Source organism: Apteryx rowi, unplaced genomic scaffold, assembly GCF_003343035.1.
Source record: "Apteryx rowi isolate R43461 unplaced genomic scaffold, aptRow1 scaffold_26, whole genome shotgun sequence".
NCBI lineage: Eukaryota > Metazoa > Chordata > Aves > Apterygiformes > Apterygidae > Apteryx > Apteryx rowi.
In genome coordinates this window covers 2,777,153-2,795,002 of record NW_020448974.1, presented here as the reverse complement: position 1 = coordinate 2,795,002, position 17,850 = coordinate 2,777,153, and the positions used below count along the sequence as shown (strand labels likewise).

At 39.7% G+C, this 17,850-nt stretch overlaps 1 protein-coding gene across 8 annotated transcripts in view; it reads right to left on the bottom strand.

Annotated features, from left to right (window-relative positions):
* Positions 1 to 17,850, bottom strand: part of PITPNC1 (phosphatidylinositol transfer protein cytoplasmic 1) — a 99,744-nt gene that overhangs the window by 49,134 nt on the left and 32,760 nt on the right. For 6 of the 8 annotated variants that reach the window (XM_026067548.1, XM_026067552.1, XM_026067551.1 and 3 more), the window contains one exon: positions 4,888 to 5,036. In XM_026067548.1, coding sequence (XP_025923333.1) covers positions 4,888 to 5,036 — 149 coding nt within the window. Of the gene's footprint in view, positions 1 to 4,887; positions 5,037 to 8,313; positions 8,478 to 17,645; positions 17,787 to 17,850 lie in introns of those variants that run through there. The other 2 variants (XM_026067549.1, XM_026067545.1) reach the window with 2 other exon arrangements.

Genomic DNA, 17,850 nt, shown 5'->3' with positions numbered 1-17,850 from the left:
ACTGTTGCTTGTCCTGAGCAATAACAGAGGCACAAATATAATAAATTTTACTAAACTTATGTAGGCACCGATGACAGTAGCTCATTTATTGTTCATGAGCACGTTTCAAAGCACACAGAACAGCCGCTCACAGTTGTGTGAAGCTGTCCAAACCTGTATGTTGCTGGTCTCTTCACAGTGACACTCCTTCAGCATTTATGGCAGACTGGTGAGAAGGTGTCCTATGGGTGGCTGTAGAAACAAAGCAGACCTCCTGAAAAGTGCKTGGGCACAACTTTAAAGCCCAGCTGCTTGCAGATCATATAAAAATTGCAGCAGAATAAAAATGGGATATTTGGGCCAAGATCAGTTGTGCAAGCAGAGAAGGATGGCTGTTCCTGCCACTTCAGAGCCAAGACTGCCAAGCCAATAAACAGTTTCTTTATCTTTCTATCCCTGAATTTAATCACAAGAAAGTTATTTATTTTAGACCCATGACTGGAAAATAAAAGTAAGGAATAAGGGAAATCAAGGCTTATTAATGCAGGAAAGAAAGATGGAGGGAAAAGCGTACACTCTACCTAATACATGTGCTGCATTTGGTTTGGGGTAGATTCGGCAAAGTCTTGAGGAGCTGCTGGTTCTCCATGAGATCTGCATCATCCAAGCACTCCTTGCCTTATTGAATTTGATGTTGTTCTGGGGTCCTTTCATCTAGACAGCATGCGGTGTTCAATATCACTCGTGGGAAGGGCTGAGGTTACCCAGCTCAACACCGCATCAGGAGAGCTAGACGTAGATCGTATTTTCCACTGGTTGCATTTCCCAGAGAGTACTTTTAGTTGGACTTCTGTAGTTCTGCAGCACGAGGGCAATTTACAGCAGGAAGTGCACTAACGCTTCATCTCTGAATTCATTCTGTTTGGCTTGTAGGAACTGGAACATTTTTTAAAAGTTGAGGATTCTGAAAATGTCTATTTAAATAGCAGAGTTTCCTACTGTGACCCCAATGGTCATTGCTGCAGAAACAAGGAGTAATAGGCAGCTGTTTGTATCAGTACGAATGATGCRCATCTGCAGATGCATTACACCAGTGGTAACACACAGTGCAGTAGGTACTTGAGATAAGCTCCTATGCAGTCRTCCAGGGGGTGGTTTCATTGGAATAGCATAAACTCAAGGTTTATGCAGGCTCTCGTAACAGACTCTCACGAGAAGGCTCCTAGGAAGGGACTGAGTGCGAGTCAGGCAAAGAGGTGTTGTAAGGAGGTAAGTTTTATCTGTAAAACGTCATTGCACAGATCAATCCTGACTCCTGTGAAATCAGGGGTTACGCTACCAGTCCTAAAACAATGACACCATCCCTCTAACAGCAGAAAAAAAAGCATTATATTCCCTCATTAAAAAAAAAAAAAGTTGTTATAAATACAAACTTAAGTTTCTGCTGAAACATAGCATAATGGACAGATATAAGGGGTTTCTAGTCTCATAAGACAGACCTGAAATAAATTGAAAATCAAAACTTTCCAAAATACTGAAAAAACAATTTTTAACTTTAAATACTTTTGCAATGACCTGAGAGAGAAAAAAACAGTGAGCTGTATGTAGCTCATTTGTATGCAGTTGCAKACAAATTATTACTTCTTATTTAATAACATATTTCTTTGTCATAAACAGGTTATGCTTAGATCTCGTAAGGGTGTGCAGTAAGGAGAAAACACACAGACTGTCCTTAATGATCAGTATAATGACCACACATAATTGTATTTGCTCTCTTAGGACACAGAGGGTGTCAAAGAGTGCAAAGAAACAGAGCTACATATCTCTACACCTAGTTACCGAATAGGACTGGCACAGAAGGAAGGGTGAAATGGAAAATATGTATCTGCTAGGGAGCTAGAGGAGGGTGGGGGCATCAAAGATGAGGAGTTCAGTTTTGTCTGACTGTTCTGCAATCCTTAGTCCCTCTCATTTGTTAATTTTTTTTCAATTTTTCCTGAAAGAACAAATATATTTTTTGCGGACATTACTAATTCATTTGTCACTCACTAAAGGAGAATAAATTAAATCAGTCTTTACAAGAGCTGTCATTTCTACCATTTGAATCTATTTTTTCTTTTCTATTAAGATTCTTCTAAAATGGAGTTCATTTTAAATAAGCAAGCWCTGTAAAACCACACTGTAATATTTTACCTCTTCAATTCAGCTAGCCTAATAACTGTATTTTGACCCTTTATTTCTTMTAGCTCGTAAAAGCCTGGTATTTTGCAATTATTTGATTATAAATCAATATTACTTTTAAAATTAAATTTTTATTCTCATTATCAGGCTTTGGATCTAATGAATTTGTTTTTTTTAATAAATGCTTTATGTAGTTATCATCTTGGTTCTGTTCATATTCAGCCAGTGATGGTTGGTAAACSAAAATCACTGTGCTATCACAATTCAAAGATCATATGAAACCAAGCATCGCCTATTTTATTAGGTGCTAGGATGATATCGGAGATGCTATCTTCTGCCTTGCTCCGCGCTGCCTTGTTTGGGCCTGTCCTGTACCACAGCTGGTGCTAGTGCCTCGGTGCTGGTGCCTCCCTTCGTTGTAGCTCCTGTCGCTCTCGCGCCTGCGGGAGCGGAGCAGCGGGACGGGGCCGCGCCGTGCACGCAGCCGTGAGCAGCAGAGGAAGGGGGAGGCCGGTCTGGGTCCCGGTGATGTTTGTCTGTTCCCCATCAAAGTCCAGAGCAAAGTGAAGCAAAGCTACGAGCGTATCAGGGCAGCGGGCCCTGGAAGAGGAAAAGATGTGGGAAAGACCTATCCAGGTGTAAGGATTCCCATTCCCCAAGGAAGAAAGGATTTGAGGAGAACGTTTCCAGCACTGCGTACGGCAGCCAGGCTCCCCGAGTGCAGCAGCAGCAGCAGCAGAAGGCCTAGCTGCCTGAAATCTCCCCGATCCTCTGCCCAAAGCTGCAATAGTACTGGTGTCGTGACACCAAAAACAGAATAATGAAAGATTCGGATGGCAAATTTGGCGATGATTACCACAAAWTATTTATAATCTATCATTAAACTAAGTAAGCCCGACTTCAAATATCCGCTGTAGCTTTAGATGAACTTCACAGGTTGCTGTAGGCACACAGAGCTTTGCCGATGTTTGTACCCGTCTCTGGGTACGAGACCCTTTGGTCCGCTGCCTGCACTACCAGCAGCAGCACGCTTCCCAAGTGTTTCTTGCACGTACTTTCTAGGGCACAGCCATCGTAGATATTCTGAATTTCTCCTAAGTGGTAATTCTGAATTCTCTCATCAGTGCCTAATGCCTTATCTCTTTTTAACACAAAGGAAAGAAACATCCAGAAACATCTGGGAGCTCTACAATGGGAACATATTTATTGATTTTTCCTTGTCTTATATCTAGCCTGTGAGAAAACAGGGTTACAAACACAAYAATATTAAATGTTGGCGAAAGATGCATCATTGAGCTCTGTGTGTGTGCATGTGCGCGCACGTGCACCATTACCGGTGATTCAATTTAGCCTGAGTAAAGGTTAGATATGCCAGCATTGCATTGCAGGAGTAACTTGCAATGTAGAATAGCTATAGTGTTTCTACACCCACTACTGAAGGCTGAAGAGTATAAAAGCTTAATAAAAGGAAACAGGCCCAGGGGAACAGAAGAACATCAGAAAAACAGCGGCATTTAATTAGATCAGCAGTAATAAAAATGGCAACAGATTGAGCAATATATTTCATAGGACATAAATATATATATGTTTTAAAACATCTCTGGCCTTTGAGTGTGGAAGCATTGACCTTCAGCAATATAATTTCACCATAGCAAGAGACACATATTTCACTTTAAGAAATGATGGGACTTTGGGGAAACAAAAGCAATTTTTTCCATCATGTCTTTAAGTCTATCATTTTGGTACAGAAAGTCATCATTGTGCAAGCCTGATGGTCATTCATAACGTCAATTCACTTTACTGAGGCAAATCTTTTGTCACCAAAAATAGGTTACGGCCTTGTAAAATTATTATGAAGTGAGAATCTCACTATATCAAGACCCAAAAGGCTTATTGCTACCCTAAGAAATTCTCTTACGTATGAGCTAGAATGAGCTGTTCTGAGTTTAATTTTAATGCACCTATTCTGTGCTAGCCTACATGCTGCAGATGCTGATCTAGGAATTCTGAAAAACACATTTTTTTCCTTTAGAAAGAAAATAAGTCCCTTTCAAAGAAGAATCTTACTACTTCAGCGTGTTTCATTTTAATGCCTTCAGAAGCTCATACAGCATGTTGAATCAATGAATTATTTTTCAAATACTTAAAAAATAACAGTTCTGATTTTACTGTCAAGAAAAAAATGGGATCCCCAAATGATTAAGGGTTACAAACCTGACTGACTATTTATCTTCAAGTCTTAAATGAGATACAGGTAGGGAGACCATTCAGGTTAACTGAAGTTAATCAGCATTAGTGGTGTTTAGTACCTCCAGAAATCAGACACTACTAAACTCACTTAAGTAATAAATATGTAAAATACTCTAAAAGAAAGGACAACTAATCTCTCTACTTCAAGCAACAGTTTTATCCTACCTTCCTTCTTTCTGCAGCTGCCAGGAAGTGGCATGTATTCACAGAATCACAGAATCACAGAATCACTGAGGTTGGAAGGGACCTCTGGAGATCATCTAGTCCAACCCCCCTGCTCAAGCAGGGTCACCTAGAGCACATTGCACAGGATTGCATCCAGGCGCATTTTGAATATCTCCAGAGAAGGAGACTCCACCACCTCTCGGGGCAACATGGGAACATGTTTTATTTGAAACAGGCTATTGCAAGAAAGAGATATTCCTTCCAAATTATTATTACTGCCCATGCTGAGAGAAACAGTTTTCTTGCACTTGCCTGTTGAGATAGACCCGTTTTTCTGTTAGCTGACCATTGCCGTAATTTGGATCTTCATAGGGTTCGTTCTGCACCACTTCCACACCTTCACCTCGGTCGCTCTGCTCATGGCTGTGCTTGCTGATCATGTACAGCTGCCCAATTCTGTACTGCAAAGCAAAATCAAGAACAACCTAATAGCTTCGTGTAATACATGAGTATTCAAAAGCCAATGTCATACAGTGATATAGGAATATGTGCAAGTAAAAGGTAGTTTGAGGGGGAAAAACAATATTTTGAAGCCTCATTTAGACTTATGAGCCCAGGTCTTCTCATTATCTTATTGCTTTAAGTCCAAGGCAACACTAGTGAGAAAAATAACAAAAGCCATGGGCACACAGGTGTAAAGAAACAGGCCAGTCCACAAATCAAGAAGAAACAAATAATTAAGCTACTGCTTCCACATGCTGACATGCAAGGGGGCTATAATTGGTAGATAATACCTAAAACTCTGTGTAAGATAGGACTGTTCTGTCATGCTGACATGAGGCCAAATAATGGAGCCCTGCAAACAGATTCAGCTTAACTGTTGCTGATTCACAGAAACAGGAGCCTCAGCTCTTAGGAAAAACAGGTCGACTCCAAGTGCTTAGAACAAGAAGTTTGAGAAGAATGATTTGGCAATATTAATAAAATAACTTTGAACACTTAAATGATTCTTTTTATATAGATTCTCAGGTTACTTAGGAATCCAAAACCCAGGACGGTTAATCCAAAGTTATTATTATAGAAAAATAAATTGCTGTACTGACAAGAGCCTTTTTTTGTCAGTATATCTACACCTACATTAGGGCTTTTGCCTCCATAGAAATATAACAAAAACCACATCCCTGACACCTTCATTGGAAAAGATTTCAAGAGCAAAACTGTCCTATCCCATACATTTTCCAGTCTGAGATTTTATTCTCATTTAAGTCCCTTCCAAATCCTTGTGTTGTTCTTACAACAAACTGTCTTTTGACATAATCAGTTTTCGCCATTTGGATCCATCTCTCCCCCGAAGTAATATATTTAGGCATTTACATGCTAATCACTTCAATCACATCAATCACTTTAAATACAAAAGACAACCTGTTAATTTAGAGAATGACAGAGCTACTAAGACAGAGCTGCAAGTACCAGCTCCGCGGAAGCAAACATAAAAGCCTAATGACAATCTGACCTCAGAAAACTCCATGAGATTCTCATCGTTATTACATATTGTAATCAACAGTCCTATCAYGTAACTTAAAAAACCCTAAAATCCCCAATCCAAAGCGCAATTATCTCAAAAAAATACATCCCAGGCCTTATTAACAACTGTCAACAAGAGAGTCCTACCAAACAAACCATGAGGAGCAGGACTGTCGAGGGTTCCTGACCTGGAGCCCTATTTCATTCCCCTGCAGCAGACAGGCCACAAGGGGTAAGCACAGCGCGTGCCCCGTGCACAGCCACCGGCCTGGGAGACAGGCATTTCCCCCCGTGTCCCCCCCCGACGGGGCACAACGGCGTCCTCCTTCCTTGCCAGCCTCACACTACAGCAGGGAAGCAAATGATTCCTATCAAGAAAGTGTCTTTCATCTGATAATCCCAAAGTACTAAAAATGCCTCAAGTATATAAAAAGGTTCTTTAAGGGCAAAAGGGAGCTGTAGGGGAGGGATGATGTACCTTGGAGCTATCTTCTTTTCCTCTAACAATTAATTAATTAATTAGACAATTTCGGTGGATTTTTTCCATTACTTTTCTTCAAACACCTCCTCACCCTTCAGAACATAAACCACTTTTAAACCTGTTGGAACTAGTAGAGGAAAGGAGGACGAAGGGAAAAAAAGAAACAGTTGTTGTAAAATTACTGAGTAACACACTGATCAAGTCAATTAATCGTGAAAATATGACCCTTGTAACACCTCTGCCTAAGTGCTGGCTGTGCAGCTTAGAGCTGCCTGGAAATGTCAGTGTTACGCATATAATGTTTCTCCCTCTCCTTTCTCCTCTTAACTGGAGAGAATTGATGGCCTCTTTTTCTGTTAGAACGATCCTTCTTTCTCTTTACATCCCACATAACTCTGGAGAACCTACTCTCTCAATGTCTGGAAAGATTCCCAAGACATCCACTAAAATGGCAAGTAGAAGAAAGTTACTTAAGCAATTAGATGCCAGGACTGTCTCCCTCCTATATACTCACCTTTCTCATCTCTGTTATCTTTTTCATCYAAAATGTCCCCATTTAAGAGATGATCCCTAAAATTATTTTTCTTGCRAATTTAGTTGTCCACCTTGATCTCTACTGAATCTTTTTTCCTCCATCTTATTATATTTAAACATTTTGTCCTAATMTTCAAGGCTCTAGAGAGATCTAATCTTCACACATATGCTTTAACTAGTTACATGAAAACTTGCTTTCTCTTCTTCACTAATAATGATACTGGTGTCCAGGCAAGGCAAAGTTTATAGATAGCGGTAATATATTTTATTAGACCAACTAGCACAGCTGAAAAAAGGAGACAAACTTTCAGGCATGTGAAGCTGTTCTTYAGGTCTGAAATCAAAGCAACAAACTTCAAAGCTGAATGCAAGTTAAGAAAAAATGCTCTGCTTTTAATTAGATATGTATCAATTGGACCACCTGAGAGTAAAGATACTTAGTTCCCGTGTGTTAGAAAAGAGGAGAGGTGATAAGGTGCTTATCTTCTAATGGAGAGAAAGAGATCAGTAATCTATAGCCTGTGGAACATGAAAAGGTTAGCTGAGGAAAGGCGGAAAGAAATTACAGTTTGCCATAAAGATACTTTACCATTTGGCAGTATCTCTATCGAGAGCTCTGTAGAGATTTCATAAAGTTACAACTTTTAGTTACCACGGACATCTCTGGAAGGTGTTTTGTTTCATAACTGCACGTATCACTGCATTCTTTGATTTCCTACTTCCATGCAGTCCTTTGCAATTTCGCTCTCAGCTGTAATGGTCAAACACAGGTATCTCCGTTTCTCCTGGATGTATCTGACCAGAAACACTAAGAGGAATGCTGCAGGCTCACACTGACAATCAGCGATGCGGTTGGACTAAGGCATTCGTTTGCTCCCATATCATGAATCAGACTTAACCACCGATAATAACACTACATGTTTTGCTAACCAAGACTGCTGTTCYTTCATGGACTCATACCACCAGAAACCACTAGCAAAATATCAAATCACAAAGACCATAAATCAGTCCTAGCGCATGGTTAAGAATGGACAACCTGCATGAAGATGATCCTTAAAGCCAAGCAGAAATTGCTTGACAGATGTTGCACAGTCCGTGCTTAAAGAAAGGATCTACTCCTCCGATGAGACTCAGAATCGCGCACGTACCAGCTCTACCCGCGCTCCCCAGAAGGTCCCCAAGGCAGCTCAGCTCCTCACCTGGGAGACTCTGAAGCAAACAGGAGGCACCGCAACCTCCTACTGCTGCTTGCCTCTCACCGGGCAATGACCTTCCGTAGCCACGCGCCTGACACTGTTCACGTGAAAATATCCACCTTTCGTTACTGCTGAACTGACCAGTCCTGCTCGAGAGCAGCTGTAGTCTGCAAAAGAGACACACGTTGACATGTACTTTAAAGTACATGACTTAGCCCCTTTGTGCAAGGCTCATTTGTTTTTATCTGGTTTATTACCTTTTAATATCATTTTAGAGCAGGATGAAAAAAGATGTAACTTCCAAAATTATAGTACTTTATCAAACTAGAGAGTATACAATTATTATTTCATATAAAATTTCTTTTTTTAAAGCATGTTTTTTTATTTACATGAATAGAATCCAAAACAAAGACATATCTTTTGGAACATTATGAAATTTAAAGGCCTGATAAAAGCCTTCACCGCTTTTTCTAAGTTCCTATCCATACTGTGGAGAAATACCACTGAAGTAACATTTACAGCAATAGATAGTAATCATTATTCCCACAAGGGTAAACTGACGTGCTGCTACTATTTATATTGCTCTAGTCACAGTCTGACTTTCTGTGTACCTAGCTGTAAAACAATTTTCCAAGGCCACATACTGTCTCAGTGGAAGTCAGTAGAAATTCATGCAATGAATTTTACCTGATCTGAATTTGGCTCTGGGGAAAAGCTCTTTAAAAAAATCTTCAGTTTAATAGAGGAAAATTTCTTCAATATCAGAGGAAGAACCTTCACACCATTATTTCAACAAACAAAGGTAATGAAGGCAGAGTTAAGAGTTTTCCAAGGATACTGATATGTAGCTTTTCCACCAGACTTAATGTTTCTCAACTCCTAATGAGTTAGATGTTGTCCCACCAGTGACTTCTCTTCTCCTTCAGCTGGCAGATGGTATTCGTCTATTGGGAATTTAGTCGCCCAAAAAACAAGGCTCGTTAGCAACAGCATAAACATGGCCAATCTGATTCTGTTTAAAACTGCAAGTGAGACCAGAGTCACTATTTTGGCGTTCCTGAGATAGAAGAAAATAAAGGGTCCATCTTACACATCCTTCATTCAGAGAACTCCCACTACCTTCAACAGCACAACCTTTATTTTTGTTGGGCTACCTTGTCAGCAGCCTAACGAGAACAAATTAGGCTATAAATGAAGTTTCTTCTTAGTGTTTGCTATAACAGGGACTTCAGGTTTCAGCTCTGCTACAAGTTTTGTGTGAAAACAAGCAAATCCTTTAGGACTTTATCTATCCTCCCTTAAAATAAATGGGGAGAAAATTTTCACCATTCCAACTGACTTTGAATCGAGTCCTTAATCTTTCTCAATCTCAGTTTATTTACAAAGTGATGAAATGCTTTTTTCTTCCATTCTTAGTTTTATCTGTCTACTGCAGAACACAAAAACCTTAGGACAGTTGCTTTTTTCCCCCTATTATTTGTATAGCATTTAGCATAAGGAGGCCCCAAGCTTCAACTGCTAAAGAGACCCATGAACAGATACCTCTTGACATTTTTATTTTAATTTACCATGGCTAAATGATAGACGCGAAGTCACCTGCTCCTTGCCTCAGCTTCCCCCCAAAGGCTTGCCAAGTAAAACAGCCTTACTGACCATTGCCCAGCTTTTGATCTAATACCAGTTTTAGAATATAGCCTTTCAAAATTCACATGGAATGCAAAAGTAGCATTCTCTCAAAGGAGTTTTTATTCTAAAGTTATCCAAAATTTGATTTTTTTACACCTGTCTTTGAAGCTCTTATCTGAATGCTCACAGACAATGTAACAGATGTATCATTGGCTTGATCTGATATGGCAATTCTTATATTCCAAAGAATTGTTGAACCCTTTCATCTACTTTTATTTTTTTGTAATTAGAGTAAAGCACCAGGGACAGTGCTGTCATTTCAATTTACGCAATTTATTGTTGGAAGCCAGCAGTTAGATCTCTCCCTGCAGTTAGAAGCCTGAAGCCAGGAGATGCTGGATGTCTTTTATACCTATTAAAGTTAATGGTTGTTGAGAGTACTGTACTCTGACAGTGGAAAGTATTTCTCACACAATGATTCATGCTAAAACATGCTGGTGGCTTCCAGTCCTGTTCTCCGGAAATCGCAAAGGTGAAACGGAAAGAAGGAAGAATTACAGCAGCAACAAAACTGAAACAGATTTGTATTCATGCACAGATGTGGATCCAGCTACGGATAAAGGGCAAAATTCTGCCTCCTTTGATGGCAACACRAGTTTTGTCATTGACCACAGTTTAGTTCAGATTTACTTCTAGCAACAAAACAAAAYRGACCAACTTCATCCTCAGCTGAACCTAGCTAACTGCGCTGCAGTAATGCAGTATGAATCCAATGGCACTACAGTAGGAAGCTGCTTAAGTACTTCTGATTTACAGAATGATGTCTGACTGATAAAAAACAATGCGTAAAACTGACTGATCGGTTTCTGATTTGTTTTCAAGTCATAGGCTTTGAAAGACAAGTGTATTCTCTGTTGAATATGTTTCAAGACTTCATTCAGGCAGTTTTGCTATTATACAGTCTATATTTAAGTCTAACTTAAACTGTTATAAAAGAAGTGGACAGATGAATGCATGTTCCAGTTCTCCAAAACCATAATTCTTAACTTATCTTCATATAAATCTGGAGTAACACTACTAAAACTTCGCCATATCTCTATATGACAATCTTAATATCAGCTTATTTTATATTTTTTCTAACATAAAAAGATTAATAGGAATATCATTTAGCACTTGTATAATAATTTCCATGTTATGATTATTTARAACAACTTCTGATCATTCCTCAAAGTACCACCACGAGACCAGTAAGTATTGCGATCCCCAGATGAGTTACTTGTCCAAACATGCACAGCCTGTCATTCCAAGCTCTCTCTTTTAAAAGCAGTTTTAAAGAGATATTTTGTGTCTGGGATAAGTTACTTGAAAATGTACTTGCTTGGATAAATACCTTTATTTGGGAGGATACACTGAAGTTTCCTATTGTGTGTTTTGATGTTAAAAAGCATTATTTTCAGGTCTTAACTAAGACCTCTGCCCCACACTGCCGGGTTTCGTACCCAAATATAATGAAAGATTGTTYGTATATGAAGAGTTTACAGTTAGATATAGGATACAGGCAAAAGAAGCATTATCCTCATTTTATATTTAAAGAACTGAGACAGAGATCAAATGAATACCTCAAGCTTAAAGAAGATGTCTGGGGCACAGTAGGGAATTAAACCTTGATCTCGTGATTCCAAGCTCAGTGTTTTTACCACAAGACACACTTGTAAATTTTTTTCAATTCTAGACAGTAATTACTTAGCCACAAGTGGTTTTTCTTAGTGCTTTCACTGGCTTCATATATAACTGTTCATCTTATTATTGCTTCGGGACGTGGTTGCGTCTGCCTCTGATGAGGCTGAAGCCCGCAGACCCTCGTGCTCCCCTGCGGCTGGCCGCTGCAGCGGCTGCCGGGGCGCCCCGGCTGCGCCTGCCCCAGCCCCGCTCCTGTGGGCGAGGATTCACAGCTAGGCAGAATAATTTAAGAAAATCTTTTGCATGACACCCGCTCCAGGTTCTGACAACGTGATTCGTTTCCCTTGTTATTAACATTCCTAGCTTGGTTTGAACGAGCACAGAGGAACGCACAGTGTGCTAGTGATGGATGTTTCAGGTACTGTCAGATTTGCGCTGGCTCCTACAGGGCCCCCTTTTTGCACTAGTCTTTCTTTTCAATTCCCATTTCGCTGCTAGACTTCTGACTCTCCGAGCTATTAGTCCGCAAGCCAAAGGAGGGAGGGAACACCTCTCCTGCCTTGCAGCCTGCATCACCCACCGCCTCAGGGTTTTACTAAAGGACATTGTCTATGCAAGGAAATGTGGCTTTGCTGGAAAATACTATCTTACCCAATAAGCTCCAGATTTTAAAACTTGCCACATAAATCGGACAGACCTGAAATCCTTCCCGAGTTAGACAACCTCCTGCCACCGAAACCAGCGTTCCCTTTGCCTAGACAGTGCAACGCAGGAAGGAGATAAACTCTCGCTGCGAATGAGAACTTAGAAGTCTCTTACGTTGCACAACTTACCAGTGTGAAAAGCAGCAGTTTATAATCGTAAAATAGCTGCTTTCTGCTAAAATGGCTATGTTGTGGAGTAGGGTCATGCAAAAAGAGTTCTGCTGGTTTTGACTGCTGGGAAAACCCACAAGGAAAGCGCGAACAGCAGAGAGCGAAGGCAGAAGGCTGGGGGGGGGGGGTTACAGCCCAGCGTACTGCCGTGCTGAGACACCCAGGCTACCACTGACTGGCGTTAACTCTCGCACAGTCCGGCTGAAAAGCTGGGCATATTAATCTGTGCGGAGTCTAACCCATTATTTGACTTCTAGTATCTAAGCTAAGATGTTCAGAGCAAACTTGGCGCCTTTGCACTGCATTCACTTTSCCATCTGCAAATATCCTAAGGGCAAAGAAGACTTTATGAGCTGCAGAGTTACTCTGAAGTGGCTGTCCCTAAGGCACAGGTACTAGAAAGTAGCTCCAGAAAGAAAAGCAGCTTTCTAAAGTATAGTCTTCAAAAGCAAAACTATTTTTACCTATGCAAAAGGTCAATTAGTCTTCTGAAACAACAGGATTGACTCATTACAAGAAGGAATAACACCAAAAATCTGCAAACTGACTTTATCTAATTACAGATTGGTGAGGTACCACAGTTAAAATCACAACGCTAACTATCTAAAACCGTCCTCTCTACCATAATACTCTTTTATGCTGCTTTTTAATTTAGTTCCAAGGGTCATTTTATCTTTGGGTTGAATCATATTAGAGATGCAGTTTGTCTTGAAAACAAAACATAAAACTACAGGCAAGCAAGCAAAGTGTCGGACCTGTTGTGAAAGCTATCAGTACTTCCTGACGTCTGAACCAAATCCATACATGTTTGCAAAAAACTGTTATGGTAAATCAGTGGGTTGAGAACTCAAAGAAAGTTTTGTGTCTTAGAGAATTATTCACTCCAGAAGTTGAATATTCTGTTTTAGATCATATTTATCTGGGAGGTGTGTCCACATGTCACTGCGCAAAAGAGGAAAATAACTACTAATAAGAGTGAGTGTAAAATATTTCAAAAGGTTGTTTTGTCTGCAGGTGAATTTACCCGATGCAGTCCCATTACTGCTCAGGACAGTAATMGGTACAAAAYTTCCCCCACCTACTGAGAATACAGACTACATTTCTGGCAAAACGCTGGCCCACTCGCAGGCTGTCCATTGCCTGATCACGGCAGAAAGACGGGAACTGACCTTGCCCATCTAATAGTCCTGGGGGTAAACTAAAGCTAAGACTGGAAAGGGCCATGTGGGGTTTTAATTCACGCTGATGGCTGTCAGGAAGGCAACAGCACTTACTAAACTAGCATACAATGAATGGTTTAAAGTAACATTTTCATTAAAAAACAATCAAAAAACCCCAGCCATATGAACAAGCTTTTTGGAAAGCTTAGCACTCAGGCTATAATAACCACTATAAACATCCAGGTCCTGAGATCTGGATGTAAACACGATGCAATGCTGTGATTCTAGGCCCTAGAAAACCACGCAAGTCACTGCGGGGTATCAACGTCACTTACACTAGTTATAAATAAAAAATCTGACTAGTTAAGATTTAGAGCTGAACTTGAGATTTTTCTTTCAACTAATTCCTGCACGCATCTGCGATTCGTGCTACATTACACATCTGCTGCCTTGCATCAGCAGCGTTCTTCAGTATTGCTCAAATTCATGTTTTTGTAGCCTCGCAAACAAAGAGTTGCCGCAGGAACGGTTGACTTTTGCATGCTGTGAAGTGCAATTCTTACTGCTTTTGTGTTTGCTTTGCCTTTCCCAAGGAAGAAATTATATCCTTAACTTACTTTTTCTGTTATAATTCCTCTGAATGACAATTGGGCAACAACTATATGTATATATATATATATATATATATAGGCAGTTTAGTACGAGAGGACTGTCTAGTATTTTCAACTAAAGAAACACATTTTACACATTTAAAGTAGAAATACTCTAAATCTGCAGTATCCTGGCACATTAAAGACAAGCCAAATGAGTTATATTGAAATCAATAGGAGCAGGTTCAGACCGGCAGTTAACCAGTGAACAACACTGGCCATTTCAATTTCCACTGAAACGAAAATTAAATTGCAAATTTTCAGCTTACATGCAATATGTTTTGCCAAATATAGCTCATGTCCTGTTCAAACGCTAGTAATTTTATGTTCCTGCACCAGCTGTGCTATTGAAAAATGCCAGCTGTTTATTCTGGGTGTACAAACTCATACAATTTTTAAGAATCAATTTTTATTAACAATATTTTGCTGTAGTCAGTTAAATTTTTCAGCAGTTTACACTATGTGCTTTTTACATAATTACCAGTAATATTCTACTATTTAGGTCTATGAAGATACAGATATTTCCTACAAAGGATGTATATAAATTTTCAAGAGACTGTCAAAAATGTCCTCTGTTCAGAAAAAGAGAGAACAGTTAAAAGAGGCTTATTATGTTATTTGACCAATTAAAACTAATCTCTCTGTAATGCACAGCGAAACACTCCTCTTACCTATAGTTCTCTATTTACGAGTACCTGTCTCYGAACAAGCTATAAATACGTCATGCCTTTAATTGCAGTTTATTGCATTTTAGACACAATTCATTTTGCCTTTCAGTACATATCTGGTTCCATAACTATCAAATATTATTGATGTATTTTCTAAGACAATACAAAAGCATATTTTACTTGTTAGATACAATTCATTCATGAGATTACTTGTAATTAATTTGAAGACTGAAGTTCAAAGAGCTGTTTATTAAATCTCTTTAAATTTTAACTTAGAATTAAGTAAAGTGAAGTAAAACTTCAACACAATTTTTGTAGAGTTTGCTGAAGTTCTTGTAGTAACCCAAACCCTTTCTCTGGTATTCCAGGAAAACACTGCTTCCATTTCAGCTAGTCCAGGAAAAGTCACAGTGGAAAAGTGTAGGCTTCCTCCTTGGTGACCGCCACTGATCCCTTCTCGGCAATACGCACCAGCCCTATATGCAAGGTGACACATGAATCCATTTTGCTTGCGGAGGGAAGTGCCGTTATTCTCCATGCGGAACAGCCTGCACAGGCCAGAGGGACCCTGCTCACCCAAACCAACCGTCGGCCGGTGAGGCTCAGAGCAGCAGCGCTGCGGAAGCACGTGGCCAGAACGCTGGAGATTGCCACCACCTTCCCCATGCAACCTAGCACGTGCATTTTGCTATTCTTTAAACTCCCTGTTTTTGGAATGGGTTAATAGTTCGCTTTATTAAACCAGGCAGCAAGAACTCTTTATGTTTTTCCATTAAAATAAACTAGATTTGGGGAAAAAGAGGAAATTAAACTTATTTTAAAAGCATTTTTGCTGGCTAGAAACAGGAAACGCTGTGGAGGACAGTAGCAGCCAGACAGCGGAAAGCACGCAACGCCTGAGCCACAAAGCTGAGTTTGATCACAAAGGTTAACTTTGCCAAAATGCAGGAGGATTTTTTTTTTTAATTCAACTCATTTTAAACTTGGAATATTTAGAGCTGCATATATCCTTTGAGCCTTTCAAAAGTCAAGAGAGTGCTGAAATGGACTGCTGAGTTAACTTTAATTATAAATGGACAATGCATGTGTGCCTATTCATATTTGTTAGAAATTATTCTTCTCTTTTTGCATGAGTAACGGTAATTACTTAATGTATTAGTAGAACTTCTTTTTCCCTCAGGCTACTTTTCTCTAATTACTCTTCTTCAGTAATTATTACTCATTTTTTATGACTTATAAAAATCCCTCTCATACCAAAAAAATCAACTTTCTAGTACAGAAAATTTGATGTTTTCAGAAAAAAAAAGCTATGTGAATTTTGATTTTAGAAGCACCAAAGAAACTACAAAGGATTCCCTAAACTTTGTCAGAATCACAGAGAGCAAAAATTCTATAATTATCTTTTACGGCGAAGAAGTAAGTTCCTTATGATGTATTTTAGACAAATGAATTCTGCTCACAAATATCAAAAGGGGAGAACTTTCTTAGGATACACAATACAAAAAGAAAAAAATCCGGAGTCAGAATTTAGTACTTACTATTTTACAAGCTGCAGAATCAAGACAAATCCAACCTGCCTTCTGATGTTTTAATCAGAAGAAAATGAAGCAGAAAATTTTGGTTTGCTACTTTCAATGAAACAAAAATACATTCACAATCAAACAAAATATTCTGGGCTATCAAAATATTTCATCTTACTTCTAAAATAAAACTGATCTTAATTTGATTTTTAAAAAGCACTAATTTTGTGCCTGCATCCTGAGGATGAAAATAGATTCAGTTCTGTGCTTGCAAGTATCTGAGAATCTGTATAGGTCACTGTATCTTTGCACCTGACCTCTGGATTATGGTGGTGAAGGTATTAAGATTATCTAAGATCATCTGATGAAAGGCAGTAGATAAGAGCAAAATTTGAATGATATAAGAATAAAATGGAGACATACTTTCTTCCTAATTCCCAGATTTATAAGACACACTGACACCCCAAACTAATAAAAAGATAGAAGTCTGCCATTTTAGTTCATCAGAATAAGCCCTTGCAAACCAACTACCCATTGTACAAATCTGCAAGTGACAAAAAATCTTTGCCAAAACAAGTGGCTACGGTGGCAGTTCGCTAACTTTGCACACATTCCTTTTGTACATGCATGAAGTCTCTAATAAATGCAGTAACTACATTTAGGGTAGAARTTTATTTGCTAGCTATCCATTTACAGAAAGTCAAAACTGCAGCCAAATAAACTCTCAGGCAAGAACCCCGCGGACGGCTGCAGAAGGCAACGCGAGCGCTTGGGCTGCCGGCGGCGTGCCTACGCGGGCGAAGCGAGGCTGCTGGGAGAGCGGGTGCCKGCCGGCGCTCGCCGTCATCTAGGCTAATGGCAGAATGCATCAGCTTTCACTGAAAACTTCTGCTCCTGGAAGGTGCAAGCGCTTATTACAACACACAACATTACGCTTTCCAGCATAGCGGAGAATGGAAGCTCGTATATAAGTATAAATAAAATTCCCAGGGAGGACCACACTCCTGACCAGCTGGCAGGCTCTAAAGCTTCCAGATCACCAACCAGCTTAGAACTATTTCAGTTGGAGACTTAAGAACCAACAGTCCAAACATCCCCCAAAGCTTCACACGGGCAAAATACATAATTATAAGCATAYACACAAAATGATACATACCTTTTTAAAGGGAGTTACCCAAACCAGCAGAGCTAAGGCGATGACGCTAGGGTTAACTGGAATACGATTTCTGGAGCTTAYGCAGGAAATAAGTATCTCCCTAAYCCACAGAGACATTTGGTCTCTTGTTCCACAGGGGTCAGAGTCAGCRAGCTATCAGTGAATGCACGCAGTGYGTAWGCGGATCCAGCGCTACAAGTGGAGC